This window comes from Oncorhynchus gorbuscha, linkage group LG01 (genome assembly GCF_021184085.1).
Source record: "Oncorhynchus gorbuscha isolate QuinsamMale2020 ecotype Even-year linkage group LG01, OgorEven_v1.0, whole genome shotgun sequence".
Taxonomy (NCBI): domain Eukaryota; kingdom Metazoa; phylum Chordata; class Actinopteri; order Salmoniformes; family Salmonidae; genus Oncorhynchus; species Oncorhynchus gorbuscha.
Window position 1 is genome coordinate 120,697,320 of NC_060173.1, and position 24,529 is coordinate 120,721,848.

The following is a 24,529-nucleotide window of genomic DNA, read 5'->3' on the forward strand; positions in this document are numbered from 1 at the left end:
ACCATCTCAATTTGCTGCTGTCATCAAGGCAAAGGGTGGCTACTTTGAAGAATCTCAAATATAAAATCTAGTTCGATTTTTTTTGGTTACTACATGATTCCAAACGTTTTACCGGTAGTGTATCTGCTAGCATGATGTCTGTTAAATGTAGCTAAATTAGGTATAGCTGAATTCAGTAGATAATCATTTCACTGTTACTCTGTTTACTAAGCATGTGACAAATAACATTTTATTTTACTTGACATACTGCTGGACCTGACCATCCATTTCACTGTTAGTCGACACCTGTTACCAAGCATGTGATAAATACATATTTAGATGTGTTGGGCAGTGACTAACCACCCTGTGTGTGTGCTCTCCAGGACAACCTAGTGTTTATCGTGGGTAGAATGGACGGGCTGATGACGGTGTGTGGGCGGAGACACAACGCTGATGATGTGGTTGCCACGGCGCTGGCAGTGGAGCCCATGAAGTTTGTCTACAGGGGGAGGTGAGGAGGGAGGTTCTGTGTTGTAGGATAGCAGTGTTGTTGTGTTCTATGATAGCACTGTTGTGGTGTTCTAGGATAGCAGTGTTCTCTGTTGTGTTGTTGTTGTTGTGTTCTAGGATAGCAGTGTTCTCTGTTGTGTTGTTGTTGTTGTGTTCTAGGATAGCAGTGTTGTGGTGTTCTAGGATAGCAGTGTTCTCTGTTGTGTTGTTGTTGTGTTCTAGGATAGCAGTGTTGTGATGTTCTAGGATAGCAGTGTTGTTGTGTTCTATGATAGCACTGTTGTGGTGTTCTAGGATAGCAGTGTTCTGTGTTGTTGTTGTTGTGTTCTATGATAGCACTGTTGTGGTGTTCTAGGATAGCAGTGGTGTTGTGTTCTAGGATAGCAGTGTTCTCTGTTGTGTTGTTGTTGTTGTATTCTAGGATAGCACTGTTGTGGTGTTCTAGGATAGCAGTGGTGTTGTTGTGTTGTTGTTGTTGTGTTCTAGGATAGCAGTGGTGTTGTGTTCTAGGATAGCAGTGGTGTTGTTGTGTTCTAGGATAGCAGTGTTGTTGTTGTGTTCTAGGATAGCAGTGTTGTTGTTGTGTTCTAGGATAGCAGTGGTGTTGTTGTGTTCTAGGATAGCAGTGTTGTTGTGTTCTAGGATAGCAGTGGTGTTGTTGTGTTCTAGGATAGCAGTGTTGTGGTGTTCTAGGATAACAGTGGTGTTGTGTTCTAGGATAGCAGTGGTGTTGTTGTGTTCTAGGATAGCAGTGTTGTGGTGTTCTAGGATAGCAGTGGTGTTGTGTTCTAGGATAGCAGTGGTGTTGTGTTCTAGGATAGCAGTGGTGTTGTGTTCTAGGATAGCAGTGGTGTTGTTGTGTTCTAGGATAGCAGTGGTGTTGTTGTGTTCTAGGATAGCAGTGTTGTTGTTGTGTTCTAGGATAGCAGTGGTGTTGTGTTCTAGGATAGCAGTGGTGTTGTTGTGTTCTAGGATAGCAGTGTTGTTGCTGTGTTCTAGGATAGCAGTGTTTTTTGTGTTCTAGGATAGCAGTGGTGTTGTGTTCTAGGATAGCAGTGGTGTTGTGTTCTAGGATAGCAGTGTTGTTGTTGTGTTCTAGGATAGCAGTGTTCTCTGTTGTGTTCTAGGATAGCAGTGTTCTCTGTTGTGTTCTAGGATAGCAGTGGTGTTGTGTTCTAGGATAGCAGTGGTGTTGTGTTCTAGGATAGCAGTGTTGTTGTTGTGTTCTAGGATAGCAGTGTTGTTGTTGTGTTCTAGGATAGCAGTGTTGGTGTTGTGTTAGCAGTGTTGGTGTTGTGTTCTAGGATAGCAGTGTTGGTGTTGTGTTCTAGGATAGCAGTGTTGGTGTTGTGTTCTAGGATAGCAGTGGTGTTGTGTTCTAGGATAGCAGTGTTGTTGTTGTGTTCTAGGATAGCAGTGTTGTTGTTGTGTTCTAGGATAGCAGTGTTGTTGTTGTGTTCTAGGATAGCAGTGTCGTGTTCTAGGATAGCAGTGGTGTTGTGTTCTAGGATAGCAGTGTTGTTGTGTTCTAGGATAGCAGTGTTGTTGTGTTCTAGGATAGCAGTGGTGTTGTGTTCTAGGATAGCAGTGGTGTTGTGTTCTAGGATAGCAGTGTTGTTGTTGTGTTCTAGGATAGCAGTGTTCTCTGTTGTGTTCTAGGATAGCAGTGTTCTCTGTTGTGTTCTAGGATAGCAGTGTTGTTGTTGTGTTGTAGGATAGCAGTGTTGTTGTGTTCTAGGATAGCGGTGTTGTTGTGTTGTTCTAGGATAGCAGTGTTGTGGTGTTGTAGGATCGCAGTGTTGTTGTTGTTGTTGTGTTGTTCTAGGATAGCAGTGTTGTGGTGTTGTAGGATAGCAGTGTTGTTGTGTTGTTCTAGGATAGCAGTGTTGTTGTGTTGTTCTAGGATAGCAGTGTTGTTGTGTTGTTCTAGGATAGCAGTGTGTTGTTCTAGGATAGTGTTCTAGTTTAGCAGTGGTGTTGTTGTTGTGTTCTAGTTTAGCAGTGGTGTTGTTGTTGTGTTCTAGGATAGCAGTGGTGTTGTTGTTGTGTTCTAGGATAGCAGTGGTGTTGTTGTTGTGTTTTAGGATAGCAGTGTTGTTGTGCTATGATACCAGTGGTGTTGTGTTCTAGGATAGCAGTGGTGTTGTGTTCTAGGATAGCAGTTTTGTTGTTGTGGTGGTCTAGGATAGCAGTGTTGTTGTTGTGGTGTTCTTGGATAGCAGTGTTGTTTTGGCGTTCTAGGATAGCAGTGTTGTTGTTCTATGATAGCAGTGGTGTTGTGTTCTAGGATAGCAGTGTTGTTGTGGTGTTCTAGGATAGCAGTGTTCTCTGTTGTGGTGGTCTAGGATAGCAGTGTTGTTGTGGTGTTATAGGATAGCAGTGTTGTTGTGTTCTAGAATAGCAGTGTTGTTGTTGTGGTGTTATAGGATAGCAGTGTTGTGGTGTTGTAGGATAGCAGTGTTGTTGTGTTGTTCTAGGATAGCAGTGGTGTTATGTTCTAGGATAGCAGTGGTGTTGTGTTCTAGGATAGCAGTGGTGTTGTGTTCTAGGATAGCAATGGTGTTGTGTTCTAGGATAACAGTGGTGTTGTTGTGTTCTAGGATAGCAGTGTTGTTGTTGTGTTCTAGGATAGCAGTGTTGTTGTTGTGTTCTAGGATAGCAGTGGTGTTGTGTTCTAGGATAGCAGTGTTGTTGTTGTGTTCTAGGATAGCAGTGTTGTTGTTGTGTTCTAGGATAGCAGTGTTGTTGTTGTGTTCTAGGATAGCAGTGTTGTGGTGTTGTAGGATAGCAGTGTTGTTGTGTTCTAGGATAGCGGTGTTGTTGTGTTGTTCTAGGATAGCAGTGTTGTTGTGTTGTTCTAGGATGTTGTTGTGTTGTTCTAGGATGTTGTTGTGTTGTTCTAGGATAGCAGTGTTGTTGTGTTGTAGGATAGCAGTGTTGTTGTGTTGTTCTAGGATAGCAGTGTTGTTGTGTTGTTCTAGGATAGCAGTGTTGTTGTGTTGTAGGATAGCAGTGTTGTTGTGTTGTTCTATGATAGCAGTGGTGTTGTAGGATAGCAGTGTTGTTGTGTTGTTCTAGGATCGCAGTGTTGTTGTGTTGTTCTAGGATCGCAGTGTTGTTGTGTTGTAGGATAGCAGTGTTGTTGTGTTGTAGGATAGCAGTGTTGTTGTGTTGTAGGATAGCAGTGTTGTTGTGTTGTAGGATAGCAGTGTTGTTGTGTTGTAGGATAGCAGTGTTGTTGTGTTGTTCTAGGATAGCAGTGTTGTTGTGTTGTTCTAGGATAGCAGTGTTGTTGTGTTGTTCTAGGATAGCAGTGTTGTGGTGTGGTGTTCTAGTTTAGCAGTGGTGTTGTTGTTGTTTCTTGTTCTAGGATAGCAGTGTTGTGGTGTTGTAGGATAGCAGTGGTGTTGTTGTTGTGTTCTAGGATAGCAGTGTTGTTGTTGTTGTGTTCTAGTTTAGCAGTGGTGTTGTTGTGTTCTAGTTTAGCAGTGGTGTTGTTGTTGTGTTCTAGGATAGCAGTGTTGTTGTTCTATGATACCAGTGGTGTTGTGTTCTAGGATAGCAGTGGTGTTGTGTTCTAGGATAGCAGTGTTGTTGTTGTGGTGGTCTAGGATAGCAGTGTTGTTGTTGTGGTGGTCTAGGATAGCAGTGTTGTTGTTGTGGTGTTCTAGGATAGCAGTGGTGTTGTGTTCTAGGATATCAGTGGTGTTGTTGTGTTCTAGGATAGCAGTCTTGTTGTTGTGTTCTAGGATAGCAGTGTTGGTGTTGTGTTCTAGGATAGCAGTGGTGTTGTGTTCTAGGATAGCAGTGGTGTTGTGTTCTAGGATAGCAGTGGTGTTGTGTTCTAGGATAGCAGTGGTGTTGTGTTCTAGGATAGCAGTGTTCTCTGTTGTGTTCTAGGATAGCAGTGTTGTTGTTGTGTTCTAGGATAGCAGTGTTGTTGTTGTGTTCTAGGATAGCAGTGGTGTTGTGTTCTAGGATAGCAGTGTTGTGGTGTTGTGTTCTAGGATAGCAGTGGTGTTGTTGTGTTCTAGGATAGCAGTGTTGGTGTTGTGTTCTAGGATAGCAGTGTTGGTGTTGTGTTCTAGGATAGCAGTGTTGGTGTTGTGTTCTAGGATAGCAGTGTTCTCTGTTGTGTTCTAGGATAGCAGTGGTGTTGTGTTCTAGGATAGCAGTGTTCTTGTTGTGTTCTAGGATAGCAGTGTTGTTGTTGTGTTCTAGGATAGCAGTGTTGTTGTTGTGTTCTAGGATAGCAGTGTTGTTCTAGGATAGCAGTGTTGTTGTTCTAGGATAGCAGTGTTCTCTGTTGTGTTCTAGGATAGCAGTGTTGTTGGAGTGTTGTTGTTGTGGTGTTCTAGGATTGCAGTGTTGTTGGTGTTCTAGGATTGCAGTGTTGTTGGTATTCTAGGATAGCAGTGTTGTTGGTGTTCTAGGATTGCAGTGTTCTCTGTTGTGTTCTAGGATAGCAGTGTTCTCTGTTGTGTTCTAGGATAGCAGTGTTCTCTGTTGTGTTCTAGGATAGCAGTGTTCTCTGTTGTGTTCTAGGATAGCAGTGTTCTCTGTTGTGTTCTAGGATAGCAGTGTTCTCTGTTGTGTTCTAGGATAGCAGTGTTCTCTGTTGTGTTCTAGGATAGCAGTGTTCTCTGTTGTGTTCTAGGATAGCAGTGTTCTCCGTCTCGGTTCTCCATGACGAGCGTATTGTAGTGGTGGCAGAACAGAGACCAGATGCTTCAGAGGAGGGCAGCTTCCAGTGGATGAGCCGCGTTCTACAGGTACAACACAGTGTATATACATCATGTATACAACACCTCATCAAGTCCATTTAAAGCTGCATGATGTTCTGAGTCAAATCAATATAATGGAACACACATCTAGTAACCCCTCCTGTCTGTCAGGCTGTATTTTCTACAGGCTATAGACAGTATTCACCAGGTGGTCCTTGTCAGCATGTCTGTTGTATTTTCTACAGGCTATAGACGGTATTCACCATGTGGTCCCTGTGAGCATGTCTGTTGTATTTTCTACAGGCTATAGACAGTATTCACCAGGTGGGGGTGTACTGTCTAGCTCTGGTCCCTGCCAACACAATGCCCAAGGCTCCTCTGGGGGGGATCCATATCTCAGAGACCAAACAGAGGTTTCTGGAAGGAGCTCTCCACCCCTGCAACGTCCTCATGTGTCCTCACAGCTGTGTTACCAACCTGCCCAAACCACGGCAGAAACAACCAGGTATGATGGGACTTTTCATTCAAGGCTCGAAAATGTGTCACTGGTTGTGCCTGAATGTTCTACAAGCCTACTGTCCAGGACCTACTGTTAGAACTATATACTGTTCAGGAGCTACTGTTAGAACTATATTCTGTTCAGGACCTACTGTTAGAACTATATACTGTTCAGAACCTACTGTTAGAACTATATTCTGTTCAGGACCTACTGTTAGAACTATATACTGTTCAGGACCTACTGTTAGAACTATATACTGTTCAGAACCTACTGTTAGAACTATATTCTGTTCAGGACCTACTGTTAGAACTATATACTGTTCAGAACCTACTGTTAGAACTATATTCTGTTCAGGACCTACTGTTAGAACTATATACTGTTCAGGACCTACTGTTAGAACTATATACTGTTCAGGACCTACTGTTAGAACTATATACTGTTCAGAACCTACTGTTAGAACTATATTCTGTTCAGGACCTACTGTTAGAACTATATTCTGTTCAGGAACTGTTAGAACTATATACTGTTCAGGACCTACTGTTAGAACTATATACTGTTCAGGACCTACTGTTAGAACTATATTCTGTTCAGGACCTACTGTTAGAACTATATTCTGTTCAGGACCTACTGTTAGAACTATATTCTGTTCAGGACCTACTGTTAGAACTATATTCTGTTCAGGACCTACTGTTAGAACTATATTCTGTTCAGGACCTACTGTTAGAACTATATACTGTTCAGGACCTACTGTTAGAACTATATACTGTTCAGGACCTACTGTTAGAACTATATACTGTTCAGGACCTACTGTTAGAACTATATTCTGTTCAGGACCTACTGTTAGAACTATATACTGTTCAGGACCTACTGTTAGAACTATATTCTGTTCAGGACCTACTGTTAGAACTATATACTGTTCAGGACCTACTGTAGAACTATCTACTGTTAGAACTATCTACTGTTCAGGACCTACTGTAGAACTATCTACTGTTAGAACTATCTACTGTTCAGGACCTACTGTAGAACTATCTACTGTTAGAACTATCTACTGTTCAGAACCTTTTCTTACTCAATTCATGAGGAAACAAATTGGTGATGATGATTGTGATGATGATTGTGGTGGTGGTGATGTGTGTTGGACAGAGGTGGGTCCTGCCTCTATGATCGTGGGGAACCTGGTAGCAGGGAAGAGGATTGCTCAGGCCTGTGGGAGAGACGTGGCTCAACTAGAGGACAATGACCAGGCACGTAAGGTACAGATCATGCCTCTTCACCTTTCACCTGGACACACAGAGATATGTAAGGTACAGATCATGCCTCTTCACCTTTCACCTGGACACACAGAGATATGTAAGGTACAGATCATGCCTCTTCACCTTTCACCTGGACACAGAGATATGTAAGGTACAGATCATGCCTCTTCACCTTTCACCTGGACACACAGAGATATGTAAGGTACAGATCATGCCTCTTCACCTTTCACCTGGACACACAGAGATATGTAAGGTACAGATCATGCCTCCTCACCTTTCACCTGGACACACAGAGATATGTAAGGTACAGATCATGCCTCCTCACCTTTCACCTGGACACACAGAGATATGTAAGGTACAGATCATGCCTCTTCACCTTTCACCTGGACACAGAGATATGTAAGGTACAGATCATGCCTCTTCACCTTTCACCTGGACACACAGAGATATGTAAGGTACAGATCATGCCTCTTCACCTTTCACCTGGACACACAGGTAACTTCTGTTCTGTGTGTATACTACGGATCTCCTGGTTCTGTTTGTCTGTATACTTAGTATCTCCTGGTTGTCTCCAATAGTTCCTGTACATGCAGGATGTTCTCCAGTGGAGAGCCCAGGCCACACCTGACCATCCCCTGTTCCTGGTGCTCAACGCCAAGGTACCTGCTTTGTCTCTTCTAAGACAACTGCAAACACTTACCATAGGCAAGCTGTCAATGTCTGCTCTGACAGTGTCTAACACTTACCATAGGCAAGCTGTCAATGTCTGCTCTGACAGTGTCTAACACTTACCATAGGCAAGCTGTCAATGTCTGCTCTGACAGTGTCTAACACTTACCATAGGCAAGCTGTCAATGTCTGCTCTGACAGTGTCCAGCACTTACCATAGGCAGACTGTCAATGTCTGCTCTGACACAGCCAACACTTACCATAGGCATGCTGTCAATGTCTGCTCTGACACAGCCAACACTTACCATAGGCATGCTGTCAATGTCTGCTCTGACAGTGTCCAGCACTTACCATAGGCAAGCTGTCAATGTCTGCTCTGACAGTGTCCAGCACTTACCATAGGCATGCTGTCAATGTCTGCTCTGACAGTGTCTAACACTTACCATAGGCATGCTGTCAATGTCTGCTCTGACAGTGTCCAGCACTTACCATAGGCATGCTGTCAATGTCTGCTCTGACAGTGTCCAACACTTACCATAGGCAAGCTGTCAATGTCTGCTCTGACAGTGTCCAACACTTACCATAGGCAAGCTGTCAATGTCTGCTCTGACAGTGTCCAGCACTTACCATAGGCAGACTGTCAATGTCTGCTCTGACACAGCCAGCACTTACCATAGGCAAGCTGTCAATGTCTGCTCTGACAGTGTCTAACACTTACCATAGGCATGCTGTCAATGTCTGCTCTGACAGTGTCCAACACTTACCATAGGCAAGCTGTCAATGTCTGCTCTGACAGTGTCCAACACTTACCATAGGCAAGCTGTCAATGTCTGCTCTGACACAGCCAACACTTACCATAGGCAAGCTGTCAATGTCTGCTCTGACAGTGTCTAACACTTACCATAGGCAAGCTGTCAATGTCTGCTCTGACAGTGTCTAACACTTACCATAGGCAAGCTGTCAATGTCTGCTCTGACAGTGTCCAGCACTTACCATAGGCAAGCTGTCAATGTCTGCTCTGACAGTGTCCAGCACTTACCATAGGCAGACTGTCAATGTCTGCTCTGACACAGCCAGCACTTACCATAGGCAAGCTGTCAATGTCTGCTCTGACAGTGTCTAACACTTACCATAGGCATGCTGTCAATGTCTGCTCTGACAGTGTCCAGCACTTACCATAGGCAAGCTGTCAATGTCTGCTCTGACACAGCCAACACTTACCATAGGCAAGCTGTCAATGTCTGCTCTGACAGTGTCCAGCACTTACCATAGGCAAGCTGTCAATGTCTGCTCTGACAGTGTCTAACACTTACCATAGGCATGCTGTCAATGTCTGCTCTGACAGTGTCTAACACTTACCATAGGCAAGCTGTCAATGTCTGCTCTGACAGTGTCCAACACTTACCATAGGCAAGCTGTCAATGTCTGCTCTGACACAGCCAACACTTACCATAGGCAAGCTGTCAATGTCTGCTCTGACAGTGTCCAACACTTACCATAGGCAAGCTGTCAATGTCTGCTCTGACACAGCCAACACTTACCATAGGCAAGCTGTCAATGTCTGCTCTGACAGTGTCTAACACTTACCATAGGCAAGCTGTCAATGTCTGCTCTGACACAGCCAACACTTACCATAGGCAAGCTGTCAATGTCTGCTCTGACACAGCCAACACTTACCATAGGCAAGCTGTCAATGTCTGCTCTGACAGTGTCCAACACTTACCATAGGCAAGCTGTCAATGTCTGCTCTGACACAGCCAACACTTACCATAGGCAAGCTGTCAATGTCTGCTCTGACAGTGTCTAACACTTACCATAGGCAGACTGTCAATGTCTGCTCTGACAGTGTCTAACACTTACCATAGGCAAGCTGTCAATGTCTGCTCTGACACAGCCAACACTTACCATAGGCAAGCTGTCAATGTCTGCTCTGACAGTGTCTAACACTTACCATAGGCATGCTGTCAATGTCTGCTCTGACACAGCCAACACTTACCATAGGCAAGCTGTCAATGTCTGCTCTGACAGTGTCCAACACTTACCATAGGCAAGCTGTCAATGTCTGCTCTGACACAGCCAACACTTACCATAGGCAAGCTGTCAATGTCTGCTCTGACAGTGTCTAACACTTACCATAGGCAAGCTGTCAATGTCTGCTCTGACAGTGTCCAACACTTACCATAGGCAGACTGTCAATGTCTGCTCTGACAGTGTCTAACACTTACCATAGGCAAGCTGTCAATGTCTGCTCTGACACAGCCAACACTTACCATAGGCAAGCTGTCAATGTCTGCTCTGACAGTGTCTAACACTTACCATAGGCAGACTGTCAATGTCTGCTCTGACAGTGTCTAACACTTACCATAGGCAAGCTGTCAATGTCTGCTCTGACACAGCCAACACTTACCATAGGCAAGCTGTCAATGTCTGCTCTGACAGTGTCTAACACTTACCATAGGCAGACTGTCAATGTCTGCTCTGACAGTGTCTAACACTTACCATAGGCAAGCTGTCAATGTCTGCTCTGACACAGCCAACACTTACCATAGGCAAGCTGTCAATGTCTGCTCTGACACAGCCAACACTTACCATAGGCAAGCTGTCAATGTCTGCTCTGACAGTGTCTAACACTTACCATAGGCATGCTGTCAATGTCTGCTCTGACAGTGTCTAACACTTACCATAGGCAAGCTGTCAATGTCTGCTCTGACAGTGCCAACACTTACCATAGGCAAGCTGTCAATGTCTGCTCTGACAGTGTCTAACACTTACCATAGGCATGCTGTCAATGTCTGCTCTGACACAGCCAACACTTACCATAGGCAAGCTGTCAATGTCTGCTCTGACAGTGTCTAACACTTACCATAGGCAAGCTGTCAATGTCTGCTCTGACAGTGTCCAACACTTACCATAGGCAGACTGTCAATGTCTGCTCTGACAGTGTCTAACACTTACCATAGGCAAGCTGTCAATGTCTGCTCTGACACAGCCAACACTTACCATAGGCAAGCTGTCAATGTCTGCTCTGACAGTGTCTAACACTTACCATAGGCAAGCTGTCAATGTCTGCTCTGACAGTGTCTAACACTTACCATAGGCAAGCTGTCAATGTCTGCTCTGACACAGCCAACACTTACCATAGGCAAGCTGTCAATGTCTGCTCTGACAGTGTCTAACACTTACCATAGGCAGACTGTCAATGTCTGCTCTGACAGTGTCTAACACTTACCATAGGCAAGCTGTCAATGTCTGCTCTGACACAGCCAACACTTACCATAGGCAAGCTGTCAATGTCTGCTCTGACACAGCCAACACTTACCATAGGCAAGCTGTCAATGTCTGCTCTGACAGTGTCTAACACTTACCATAGGCATGCTGTCAATGTCTGCTCTGACAGTGCCAACACTTACCATAGGCAAGCTGTCAATGTCTGCTCTGACAGTGTCTAACACTTACCATAGGCAAGCTGTCAATGTCTGCTCTGACAGTGTCTAACACTTACCATAGGCAAGCTGTCAATGTCTGCTCTGACAGTGTCCAACACTTACCATAGGCATGCTGTCAATGTCTGCTCTGATTGTTTTTTACTGTATTGAGTGTGTAAGGTGATTTGTAAATAATTGTTTAACAGTGGTTCCCTGATGTTGTTGTCCAGGGCACAGTGTCAAGCACTGCTTCCTGTCTGCAGCTGCAGAAGCGGGCGGAGCGTGTTGCCATGGCACTGATAGAGAAGGGACGCCTCAACCCCGGAGATCACGTAGCACTGGTTTACCCTCCAGGTAATTACCCTAACTTCTAACCCCTGACCCTCTGATAATAGCTCTCCAGACTGTTAGACATGCTACTTGTTCTCTGTTGGTATCTGATGGTCTCTAAGTCAAATCAATTTGCATTGGTCACATACATGTGTTTAGCAGATGTTATTGCGGGTGTAGCGAAATGCCTGTGTTTCTAGCTCCGACAGTGCAGTAGTATCTAACAAGTAATATCTAACAATTTCAAAACAATACACACAAATCCAAAGTAAAGAAATAGAATTAAGAATATGTAAATATTTGGATGAGCAATGTCGGAGCGGCATAGACTAAAAGAGAATAGAATAGTATATACATATGAGATTCGTAATGCAAAATATGTGAACATTATTAAAGTGGCCAAAGATTTCAAGTGTATGTATATAGGGCAGCAGCATCTAATGTGCTAGTGATGGCTATTTAACAGTCTGATGGCCTTGAGATCAAAGCTGTTTTTCATTCTCTCGATCCAGCTTTGATGCGCCAGTACTGACCTCACCTTCTGGATGATAGCGGGGTGAACAGGCAGTGGCTTGGGTGGTTGATGTCCTTGATTATCTTTATGGCCTTCCTGTGACATCGGGTGGTGTAGGTGTCCTGGAGGGCAGGTAGTTTTCCTCCGGTGATGTGTTGGGAAGACGGCACCACCCTCTGGAGAGCCTTGCGGTTGCAACCTGTGCAGTTGCCATACCAGGCGGTGATACATCCTGACAGGATGCTCTCAATGGTGTATCTGTAAAAGGGGGTTGAGGGTTTTCGGTGTCAAAACAAATTGCTTAAGCCTCCTAAGGTTGAAGAGGCGCTGTTGCGCCTTCTTCACCACACTGTCTGTGTGGCTGGACCATTTCAGTTTGTCAGTGATGTGTACGCCAATGAACTTGAGGCTTTCCACCTGCTCCACTGCGGTCCCGTCGATGTGGATAGGGGGGTGCTTCCTCTGCTTTTTCCTGAAGTCCACAATTGGCTCTTTTTGTTGACGTTGAATGAGAGGTTGTTTTCCTGCCACCACACTCCCAAGGCCCTCACCACCTCCCAGTAGACTGTCTTGTCATTGTTGTAATCAGGCCTACTACTGTAGTGTCGTCTGCAAACTTGATGATTGAGTTGGAGGCATGCGTGGCCATGCATTCATGGGTGAACAGGGAGTACAGGAGGAGGCTGAGCACACTGTTGACCCAGTTCAGGACACAGTTGCACAGGGCGGGGTTCAAACCCAGGGCCTCGAGCCTAATGATGAGCTTGGAGGGTACTATGGCGTTGAATGCTGAGCTATAGTCAATGCACAGCATTCTTATTTGGGTCTAATCTTCTTTACTGGGCTCTACTGGTCTCTGGTGTTCTCTACTGGTCTCTGGTGTTCTCTACTGGTCTCTGGTGTTCTCTACTGGTCTCTGGTGTTCTCTACTGGTCTCTGGTGTTCTCTACTGGTCTCTGGTGTTCTCTACTGGGCTCTACTGGTCTCTGGTGTTCTCTACTGGGCTCTGGTGTTCTCAACTGGTCTCTGGTGTTCTCTACTGGTCTCTGGTGTTCTCTACTAGTCTCTGGTGTTCTCTACTGGGCTCTGGTGTTCTCTACTGGTCTCTGGTGTTCTCTACTGGTCTCTGGTGTTCTCTACTGGTCTCTGGTGTTCTCTACTGGTCTCTGGTGTTCTCTACTGGTCTCTGGTGTTCTCTACTGGTCTCTGGTGTTCTCTACTGGGCTCTACTGGTCTCTGGTGTTCTCTACTGGTCTCTGGTGTTCTCTACTGGTCTCTGGTGTTCTCTACTGGTCTCTGGTGTTCTCTACTGGTCTCTGGTGTTCTCAACTGGTCTCTACTGGGCTCTACTGGTCTCTGGTGTTCTCTACTGGGCTCTACTGGTCTCTGGTGTTCTCTACTGGGCTCTACTGGTCTCTGGTGTTCTCTACTGGGCTCTACTGGTCTCTGGTGTTCTCTACTGGGCTCTGGTGTTCTCTACTGGGCTCTACTGGTCTCTGGTGTTCTCTACTGAGCTCTACTGGTCTCTGGTGTTCTCTACTGGGCTCAACTGGTCTCTGGTGTTCTCTACTGGGCTCTACTGGTCTCTGGTGTTCTCTACTGGTCTCTGGTGTTCTCTACTGGGCTCTACTGGTCTCTGGTGTTCTCTACTGGTCTCTGGTGTTCTCAACTGGTCTCTGGTGTTCTCTACTGGTCTCTGGTGTTCTCTACTGGGCTCTACTGGTCTCTGGTGTTCTCTACTGGTCTCTGGTGTTCTCTACTGGGCTCTACTGGTCTCTGGTGTTCTCTACTGGGCTCTACTGGTCTCTGGTGTTCTCTACTGGTCTCTGGTGTTCTCTACTGGGCTCCTGGTGTTCTCTACTGGTCTCTGGTGTTCTCTACTGGTCTCTGGTGTTCTCTACTGGTCTCTGGTGTTCTCTACTGGTCTCTGGTGTTCTCTACTGGTCTCTGGTGTTCTCTACTGGACTCTACTGGTCTCTGGTGTTCTCTACTGGGCTCTACTGGTCTCTGGTGTTCTCTACTGGTCCCTGGTGTTCTCTACTGGGCTCTACTGGGCTCTGGTGTTCTCTACTGGGCTTTAAACCCCAGTGCAGATACATAAGATGTGACTCAACGGTCTTAAGGAGTATTTGAACAGTCAATCTCATGACGTTTTAGAACATCTCATGTTGTCTGTTGGAGTTTTGCGATAATCTAGTTAGACAAGCAGCTACCAAAGGGAGACAAGCAGAGACACACACGAGCAGCGAGCGAGCCGCCTGGATAAACAGTCACTACCGAGTTCCAAACTGCTTCTGGAAGCAATGTCAGCACAAGACTGACCTCAACCCCATTGAACACCTTTGGGATGAATTGTGTCACGAACCGGCTCAAAGCCCATAACAAAAGGGGGACCACGTGGAGATAAGGAGTAACAAAACATATATTTATTAAATAAAGTAAACTAAGTACAATATACAATGGTGTGTGTAATCAATAGTGTAAGTGAGTTTTGCATGCCTGAATGTGATAATGCAGGGTGTTGAAAGGTGCCAAAGCAAACAACCAAAAGCCACCAAGATGCACAACAAAATCTGTAAAGGTGTCTGCATGGAGAGAGTCTCCTCCATGAATGGGGAAGTGGTGTGGTGGGACACACCGGGCCCAGGTGTTTCCCATGTAGCTGACGACCCTCCCAACTCCGCCCACCGGCATCCTAATAAGGAAACAAGAACAAAGAGAGAATACGGCAGACAGAGTGGGCTGGTCGTCACAATTGGAACGCCAACTGTGAGCCTGGCCTAATCACTCAACCTCAAGCAATGTTCCAACATCTAGTGCAAAGCTTTCCCAGAAGAGTTGAGGCTGTTATAGCAGCAAAGGGGGAACCGACTCCATATTAATGCCCATGATTGTGGAATGAGTATGTCCACATACTTTTGGTCATGTAGTTTTGCTAGCCTGGCATGCTGACCTTTCTAACAAGACAAAAACTGTACCCTGTTTCTGGTGCATGTATTTCATGACACTTGTTTGTTACAACAAATGGCAACTTTTGTCAAACTTTCCACATGTTAATGTAAAGAGGCACCCTTACTGTGGAAACAGTCTCAACTGCACGTCTTGATTTGAACTGGGTTTAATGGTCTCTAATGGTCTCTTGCCCTTGTCTCTCTCCAGGTATTGACCTGATCGCTACGTTCTATGGGTGTCTGTACGCTGGCTGTGTTCCTGTCACCGTCAGACCCCCTCATCCTCAGAACCTGGCCACCACCCTGCCCACCGTCAAGATGATTGTAGAGGTACACAGCTCTCACTAACATGGCCTAGCGTAATCTCACTAACATGGCCTAGCGTAATCTCACTAACATGGCCTAGCGTAATCTCACCAGTATGGTCTCGCCTAATCTCACTAACATGGCCTAGCTTAATCTCACTAACATGGCCTAGCCTAATCTCACTAACATGGCCTAGCCTAATCTCACTAACATGGCCTATCTTAATCTCACTAACATGGCCTAGCCTAATCTCACTAACATGGCCTAGCCTAATCTCACTAACATGGCCTAGCCTAATCTCACTAACATGGCCTAGCGTAATCTCACCAGTATGGTCTCGCCTAATCTCACTAACATGGCCTAGCGTAATCTCACCAGTATGGTCTCGCCTAATCTCACCAGCATGGCCTAGCCTAATCTCACCAGCATGGCCTAGCCTAATCTCGCCAGAATCGCCTCGCCTAATCTCGCCAGAATCGCCTCGCCTAATCTCGCCAGAATCGCGCCTAATCTCGCCAGAATCGCCTCGCCTAATCTCGCCAGAATGGCCTCGCCTAATCTCGCCAGAATGGCCTCGCCTAATCTCGCCAGAATGGCCTCGCCTAATCTCGCCAGAATGGCCTCGCCTAATCTCGCCAGAATGGCCTAGCCTAATCTCGCCAGAATGGCCTAGCCTAATCTCGCCAGAATGGCCTAGCCTAATCTCGCCAGAATGGCCTAATCTCGCCAGAATGGCCTAGCCTAATCTTGCCAGAATGGCCTAGCCTAATCTCCCCAGAATGGCCTAGCCTAATCTCGCCAACATGGCCTAGCCTAATCTCACCAATATTAGAGTAATCTCGCCAGAATAGCCTAATCTCGCCAGAATAGCCTAATCTCGCCAGAATGGCCTAATCTCGCCAGAATGGCCTAGCCTAATCTCGCCAACATGACCTAGCCTAATCTCCTAGCCTAATCTCGCCAACATGACCTAGCCTAATATCCTAGCCTAATCACGCCAGAATGGCCTAGCCTAATCTCCTAGCCTAATCTCGACAGCATGACCTAGCCTAATATCCTAGCCTAATCACGCCAGAATGGCCTAGCCTAATCTCGTCAGAATGGCCTAGCCTAATCTCGTCAGAATGGCCTAGCCTAATCTCGTCAGAATGGCCTAGCCTAATCTCGTCAGAATGGCCTAGCCTAATCTCGTCAGAATGGCCTAGCCTAATCTCGTCAGAATGGCCTAGCCTAATCTCGTCAGAATGGCCTAGCCTAATCTCGTCAGAATGGCCTAGCCTAATCTCGTCAGAATGGCCTAGCCTAATCTCGCCAGAATGGCCTAGCCTAATCTCGCCAGAATGGCCTAGCCTAATCTCGCCAGAATGGCCTAGCCTAATCTCGCCAGAATGGCCTAGCCTAATCTCACTAACATGGCCTAGCCTAATCTCCTAGCCTTATCTCTCCCAGCATGGCCTAGCCTAATCTCGCTAACATGGCCTAGCCTCATCTCCTAGCCTTATCTCGCCAACATGGTCTAGCCTAATCTCGCTAATATTAGAGTAATTATCAATAATCTTACCCATATCTTGTTATGGCTGCAATCCCAATACCGGGATCGATATGACAACTATCAGTGAAAATAGGGGGCGCCAAATTCAAACCACAGAAATCTCATAATTACAATTCCTAAAACATTTTATACATGATTTTTTATATTATTTTAAAGGTAATCCTGTTATTAATCCCACCAAAGTGTCCGATTTCAAATAGGCTTTTCAGCGAAAGCACTACAAACGATTACAGTGCCTTGCGAAAGTATTCGGCCCCCTTGAACCTTGCGACCTTTTGCCACATTTCACGCTTCAAACATAACGATATAAAACTGTATTTTTTTGTGAATAATCAACAACAAGTGGGACACAATCATGAAGTGGAACGACATTTATTGGATATTTCAAACTTTTTTAACAAATCAAAAACTGAAAAATTGGGCGTGCAAATATATAAATATATCTGAGTTTACATTGGTTTATTAGATTCACTAGTTCCAAAAACATCAAGTGATTTTGCATAGCCACATCGTTTCAACAGAAATGCTCATCATAAATGTAGATGGTAATATAAGTTATACATATGGAATTATAGATATACCGCTCCTTAATGCAACCACTGTGTCAGATTTCAAAAAAAGTTTACGGAAAAAGCAACACATGCAATAATCTGAGACGGCTCTCAGAACAGAAGCCAAATTAGCCGCCATGTTGGAGTCAATAGAAACCAGAAAATACATGATAAATGTTTCCTTACCTTTGATGAACTTCATCAGAATGCAGTCCTAGGAATCCTAGGTCCACAATAAATGCTTGATTTGTTCGAAAATGTCTGTTATTTATGTCCAATTAGCTACTTTGGTTAGCGCGTTTGGTAAACAATTCCAAAGTCACAAAGCGAGTCCACTACAACGTGACGAAATGTCCAAAAGTTCCGTAACAGTCAGTAGAAACATGTCAAACGATGTCCTGAATCAATCTTTAGAATGTTGTTTACATATATCTTGAAGAATGTTCCAACCGGTGAATTAGAATTACTTCAGATGACCGGTGGAGCACAGGTCCTTCCCCTGTGAACGCGCATAGATGTAAGAATTGTCAACTCGTAGCACTGGTGACTATTTCCTGTGTCATTCGACCCCCCTTCACATTAGAGTCATCAGAAAACGTTCTATTGGCTGTTGACATCTAGTGGAAGGCGTAGGAAGTGAAAACTCATCCATTTCTTGCTGTAATTTCAATGAGAAGCTTGGTTGAAAATCTGCCACCCCCAGAAAAGAAAAAAAACAGGAAGTGGAATTTCTCAAGTTTTTGCCTGCTATATGAGTTCTGTTATACTCACAGACATAATTCAAACCGTTTTAGAAACTTCAGAGTGTTTTCTATGCAATATTAATAATAATATGCATCTATTAGCAACTGGGACTGAGGAGCTGGCCGTTTACAATGGGCACCTTTTCATCCAAGCTACTCAATACTGCCCCTACAGCCATAAAAATATTAACTACCCACCACTGCGACCTGTATGCTCTCCTTGGCTGTCCCTCGCTTCATATTCGTCGCCAAACCCACTGGCTCCAGGCCATCTATAAGTCTTTGCTAGGTAAAGCCCCCCCTTATCTCAGCTCACGTCACCAGAGCAGCACCCACCCGTAGCACGTGCTCCAGCAGTTATATCTCACTGGTCACCACCAAAACCAATTCCTCCTTTGGTCGTCTTTCCTTCCAGTTCTCTGCTGCCAATGACTGGAACGAACTGCAAAAATTGCTGAAGCTGGAGACTCATATCTCCCTTACTAACTTTAAGCATCAGCTGTCAGAGCAGCTCACAGATCACTGCACCTGTACATAGCCCATCTGTAAATAGCCCATCTACCTACCTCATTCCCATACTGTTATTTATTTATTTATTTGCTCCTTTGCACCCCAGTATCTCTACTTGCACACTCATCTTCTGCACATCTATCACTTCAGTGTTTAATTGCTATATTGTAATTATTTCGCCACTATGGTATATAGACTTTTTTTGTGTTATTGACTGTGTTTGTTTGTTCCATGTGTAACTGTGTTGTTTGTGTCACTGCTTTGCTTTATCTTGGTCAGGTCGCAATTGTAAATGAGAAGTTGTTCTCAACCTTACCTGGTTAAATAAAGGTGAAATAACCAAAATAACACTGTGACAGGTCAGTAAATCGGTGTGTATCCTGACCACCCAAGCAATAATGAAGCTGTTGAAGTCCAAAGAGGCTGCGGCTGCTGTGGACGTCAAGTCATGGCCAATGGTACTGGACACAGGTAACAAACCCTCATTTTACTCAAATCTATAAGTCACATGCGCCGAATACAACCGGTGTAGACCTTACAGTGAAATGCTTACTTACGAGCCCCTAACCAAGAATGCAGTTTATAAAAATAAAAAAACATAAGAAATAAACAAGTAATTAAAGAGCAAAATAATAATAGCGAGACTATATACAGGGGGGTACCGGTACAGAGTCAATGTGCGGGGTCACCGGCTAGTTGAGGTAATATGTACATGTAGGTAGAGTTATTAAAGTGACTATTTATACATGATAACGGAGAGTAGCAGCAGCGTTGAAGATGGAGGGGGGCAATGCAAGTAGCCATTTGATTAGATGTTCAGGAGTCTTATGGCTTGGGGGTAGAAGCTGTTTAGAATCCTCTTGAACCAAGACTTGGCTCTCCCGTACTGCTTGATGTGTGGTAGTAGAGAGAACAGTCTATGACTAGGGTGACTGGAGTCTTTGACAATTTTTAGGGTCTTCCTCTAACACCGCCTGGTATAGATGTCCCGGATGGCAGAAAGCTTGGCCCAAGTGATGTACTGGGCCATTCTCACTACCCTTTGTAATGCCTTGCAGTCAGAGGCCGAGCAGTTGACATACCAGGCAGTGATGCTCTCGATGGTGCAGCTGTAGAACCTTTTGAGGATCTGAGGACCCATGCCAAATCTTTTCAGTCTCCTGAGGGGGAATAGGTTTTGTCGTGCTCTCTTCACAACTGTCTTGGTGTGCTTGGACCATGTTAGTTTGTTGGAGATGTGGACACCAAGGAACTTGAAGCTCTCAACCTGGTCTACTGCAGCTCCGAGAATGAGAATGGGGGCGTGCTTGATCCTTTTTTTCCTGTAGTCCACAGTCATCTCCTTTGTCTTGATCACGTTGAGGGAGAGGTTGTTGTCCTGGCACCACACGGCCAGGTCTCTGACCTCTTCCCTATAGGCTGTCTCGTCATTGTGGGTGATCAGGCCTACCACTGTTGTGTCATCGTGCAAACTTAATGATGGTGTTGAAGTTTGTGCCTGGCCATGGAGTACAAGAGGGAACTGAGCACACACCCCCGAGGGGCCCCTGTGTTGAGGATCAGTGTGGCGGATGTGTTGCTACCTACCCTCACCACCTGGGGGCGGCCCGTCAAGAAGTCCAGGATCCAGTTGCAGAGAGAGGTGTTTAGTCCTAGGTTACAGAGATTGTTGATGAGCTTTGAGGGCACTATATGGTGTTGAACGCTGAGCTGTAGTCAATTAATAGCATTCTCACATGTCCAGATGGGAAAGGGCAAAAGAGATTGCATCAAATGTTGGTGCGGTATGCAAAATGGAGTGGGTCTAGGGTTTCTGGGATAATGGTGTTGATGTGAGCCATGACCAGGCTTTCAAAGCACTTCATGGCTACAGATGTGAGTGTTACGGGTCGGTAGTCAGCTTGAAACATGTTGGTATTACAGACTCGGACAGAAAGAGGTTGAAAATGTCAGTGAAGACACTTGCCAGTTGGTCAGCGCATGCTCACAGTGCACGTCCTGGTAATCCGTCTGACCCTGCGGCCTTGTGAATGTTGACCTGTTTAAAGCTCTTACTCACATCGGCTGCAGAGAGCTTCATCACAGTCTTCAGGAACAGCTGGTGTTCTCATGCATGTTTCAGTGTTATTTGCCTCAAAGCGAGCGTAGAAGTCTGGTAGGCTCGTATCACTGGGCAGCTCTCAGCTGTGCTTCCCTTTGTATTCTGTAATGGTTTGCAAGCACTGCCACATCTGTCAGAGCCGGTGTAGTACGATTCGATCTTTGTCCTGTATTGATGGTTCGTCGGAGGGCGTAGCAGGATTTCTTTTATTTATTTTATTTATCCGTTATTTTACCAGGTAAGTTGACTGAGAATTTGCAGCAACGACCTGGGGAATAGTTACAGGGGAGAGGATGGGGATGAATGAGCCAATTGTAAACTGGCGATTATTAGGTGACCGTGATGGTTTGATTGCCAGATTGGGGATTTAGCCAGGACACCGGGGTTAACACCCCTACTCTTACGATAAGTGCCATGGGATCTTTTAATGACCGCTGAGAGTCAGGACACCCGTTTAACGTCCCATCCGAAAGACGGCACCCTACACAGGGCAGTGTCCCCAATCACTGGCCTGGGGCATTGGGATATTTTTTAGACCAGAGGAAAGAGTGCCTCCTACTGGCCCTCCAACACCACTTCCAGCAGCATCTGGTCTCCCATCCAGGGACTGACCAGGACCAACCCAGCAGTTGTATGCAGGGTGGTATGCTGCTGGCAAATAAGCTTCCAGGTTAGAGTCCCGCTTCTTGAGGCCGGCAGGTCTAGCCTTTAGCTCAGTGTGGATGTTGCCTGTAATCCATGGCTTCTGGTTGGGGTATGTACGTACGGTCACTGTAGGGACGAAGTTATCAATGCACTTATTGATGAAGCCAGTGACTGATGTGGTGTATTCCTCAAAGCCATCGTAGGAATCTCTGAACATATTCCTGTCTGTGCTAGCAAAACAGTCCTGTAGCTTAGCATCTGCTTCATCAGTCCACTTTTTTATTGATCTAGTCACTGGTGCTTCCTGCTTAAATTTCAGCTTGTAAGCAGGAATCAGGAGGATAGAGTTATGGTCAGATTTGCCAAATGGAGGGTGAGGGAGAGCTTTATGAGTCTCTGTGTGTGGAGTATAGGTAGCCCAGAGTGTTTTTCTGGTTGCGCATTTTAACATGCTGATTTGTTTCCCTGCATTAAATTCCCTGGCCACTAGGGGCGCCGCCAAAAGGGTGAGCATTTTCATGTTTGCTTATGGCAGAATATAGCTCATTCAATGCTGTATTAGTGCCAGCCTCTGACTGTGGTGGTATGTAAACCGCAACAAAAAATACAGATAAACTCTCTAGGTAGATTGTGGGGTCTACAGATTTTCCTGAGATACTCTACCTCAGGCGAGCAATAGTTCAAGACTTCCTTAGATATCGTACACCAACTGTTATTTACAAAAATACATATACCGCCTCCCCTTGTCTTACCAGACGCCACTGTTCTATCCTGCCGGTACATCGTATAACCAGCCAGCTGTATGTTGGTATTGTCGTCGTTCAGCCACGACTCCGTGAAGGATAAGATCTCCAAATGATTCTCCAAAGATTGCACGTTATCTAGCAGAAAGGAAGGAAGTGGGGGTTTATTAAATTGCCTACGAATTCTCAAAAGGCAGCCCGCACTGTGGCCCCTTGTTCTCTGCTGCCTCTTCATGCAAATCACGGGGATCTGGGCCTGTTCCCGGGAAAGCCGTGTATCATTCGCGTCGGGCTCGTCGGACTTGTTAAAGGAAAAAAAGGATTCTGCCAGTCTGTGGTGAGTCATCACAGTCCTGAGAGACGGTAGCGGCAACATTATAAATTACAAAATAACACAAATAAAAAACTAAAAAACAATCTGTTGGGGGCACGTAAAACATCAGCCTTCTTCTCCGGCGCCATTGTTACATGCTGACTGTGTGTGAAATCCATCCCTCCAAACCTATTGTTATTCTCCCAACCCCAGACGACCTCCCCAGGATGAAGAGGCTTCAGATCTACAAACCTCCCACCCCAGAGATGCTGGCATACCTGGACTTCAGTGTGTCCACCATGGGCATCCTGGCTGGAGTCAAGGTAAACTGACCCCTGACTGTACCTGGACTTCAGTGTGTCCACCATGGGCATCCTGGCTGGAGTCAAGGTAAACTGACCCCTGACTGTACCTGGACTTCAGTGTGTCCACCATGGGCATCCTGGCTGGAGTCAAGGTAAACTGACCCCTGACTGTACCTGGACTTCAGTGTGTCCACCATGGGCATCCTGGCTGGAGTCAAGGTAAACTGACCCCTGACTGTACCTGGACTTCAGTGTGTCCACCATGGGCATCCTGGCTGGAGTCAAGGTAAACTGACCCCTGACTGTACCTGGACTTCAGTGTGTCCACCATGGGCATCCTGGCTGGAGTCAAGGTAAACTGACCCCTGACTGTACCTGGACTTCAGTGTGTCCACCATGGGCATCCTGGCTGGAGTCAAGGTAAACTGACCCCTGACTGTACCTGGACTTCAGTGTGTCCACCATGGGCATCCTGGCTGGAGTCAAGGTAAACTGACCCCTGACTGTACCTGGACTTCAGTGTGTCCACCATGGGCATCCTGGCTGGAGTCAAGGTAAATTAACCCCTGACTGTACCTGGACTTCAGTGTGTCCACCATGGGCATCCTGGCTGGAGTCAAGGTAAACTAACCCCTGACTGTACCTGGACTTCAGTGTGTCCACCATGGGCATCTTTGCTGGTCTCACCTACAACGTACAGTAGTTGTTCTGTTAGAGGGACCTGGGAACAGACTGTGTACTACCCATACTGTACACTGTTAGTTTGAGAGGTACTACCAGAGAGACTGTAGTGTTCCACCAGACAGTCGTTCTGTTATCTCTTCCTCCAGATGTCCCATGCTGCCACCAGTGCCTTGTGTCGCTCCATCAAGCTGCAGTGTGAGCTGTACCCGTCCCGCCAGATAGCCATCTGTCTGGATCCCTACTGCGGCCTGGGCTTCGCTCTCTGGTGCCTCAGCAGGTAAAGGACATGTACAGTGAGTGCATCGCAATATTTTGGGACTGTAAACTAGCACAGTTAGTGCTCATGTGGTGTAGCAGGGAGATCCTGGTTCTCTCTCTAGAGTTGAACAATAACCTGGCCTCTCTCTCTCTGTCTTTCTCTAGTGTATACTCTGGCCACCAGTCGATCCTGGTTCCTCCTCTAGAGTTGAACAATAACCTGGCCTCTCTCTCTCTGTCTTTCTCTAGTGTATACTCTGGCCACCAGTCGATCCTGGTTCCTCCTCTAGAGTTGGACAGTAATGTTTCTCTGTGGTTGTCAGCTGTCAGCCAGTATAAAGTCAGAATCACATTCTGCTCATACTCTGTCATGGAGATGTGTACCAAGGGCCTGGGGACACAGACTGAGACACTACGGGTTAGTATGCACTCACACAGGCAGCAAACACACCACACACACTCACACACTCACATGGATGCACACACACCACACACACACTGTCTGAATTGCTTTATTTTCTCTTCCCTGTGTGTGTGTGTGTGTGTGTGTGTGTGTGTGTGTGTGTGTGTGTGTGTGTGTGTGTGTGTGTGTGTGTGTGTGTGTGTGTGTGTGTGTGTGTGTGTGTGTGTGTGTGTGTGTGTGTGTGTGTGTGTGTGTGTGTGTGTGTGTGTGTGTGTGTGTGTGTGTGGTGTGTAGTTGCGTAACATAAACCTGTCGTGTGTTAGGACCTGTATGGTTGTAGCAGAGGAGCGTCCTCGTATCACTCTGACCCAGTCCTTCTCTAAGATCTTTAAAGACCTGGGTTTGTCTCCTCGAGCCGTCAGCACCACCTTCGGCTGCAGGGTCAACATGGCCGTCTGTCTGCAGGTGAGTGCAAAATAAAGATTAGATTGATATCTGGCTTCTAGAATAGATTTGTTCTGTCCCTGTCCCTGTGGAGACGTTATCTAGCTAGCTATGTCC

At 45.9% G+C, this 24,529-nt stretch overlaps 1 protein-coding gene across 5 annotated transcripts in view; it reads left to right on the forward strand.

Annotated features, from left to right (window-relative positions):
- dip2a (disco-interacting protein 2 homolog A) overlaps window positions 1–24,529 on the forward strand; it is a 279,281-nt gene that overhangs the window by 214,274 nt on the left and 40,478 nt on the right. For 4 of the 5 annotated variants that reach the window (XM_046351249.1, XM_046351426.1, XM_046351503.1 and 1 more), the window contains 12 exons: window positions 363–490; window positions 5,147–5,261; window positions 5,517–5,718; window positions 6,856–6,965; window positions 7,544–7,624; window positions 11,290–11,413; window positions 15,063–15,184; window positions 18,876–18,987; window positions 22,532–22,641; window positions 23,454–23,584; window positions 23,815–23,983; window positions 24,263–24,433. In XM_046351249.1, the coding sequence (XP_046207205.1) occupies window positions 363–490; window positions 5,147–5,261; window positions 5,517–5,718; window positions 6,856–6,965; window positions 7,544–7,624; window positions 11,290–11,413; window positions 15,063–15,184; window positions 18,876–18,987; window positions 22,532–22,641; window positions 23,454–23,584; window positions 23,815–23,983; window positions 24,263–24,433 (1,575 nt within the window). The remainder of the gene's footprint in view (window positions 1–362; window positions 491–5,146; window positions 5,262–5,516; window positions 5,719–6,855; window positions 6,966–7,543; window positions 7,625–11,289; window positions 11,414–15,062; window positions 15,185–18,875; window positions 18,988–22,531; window positions 22,642–23,453; window positions 23,585–23,814; window positions 23,984–24,262; window positions 24,434–24,529) is intronic. The other variant, XM_046351336.1, reaches the window with a different exon arrangement.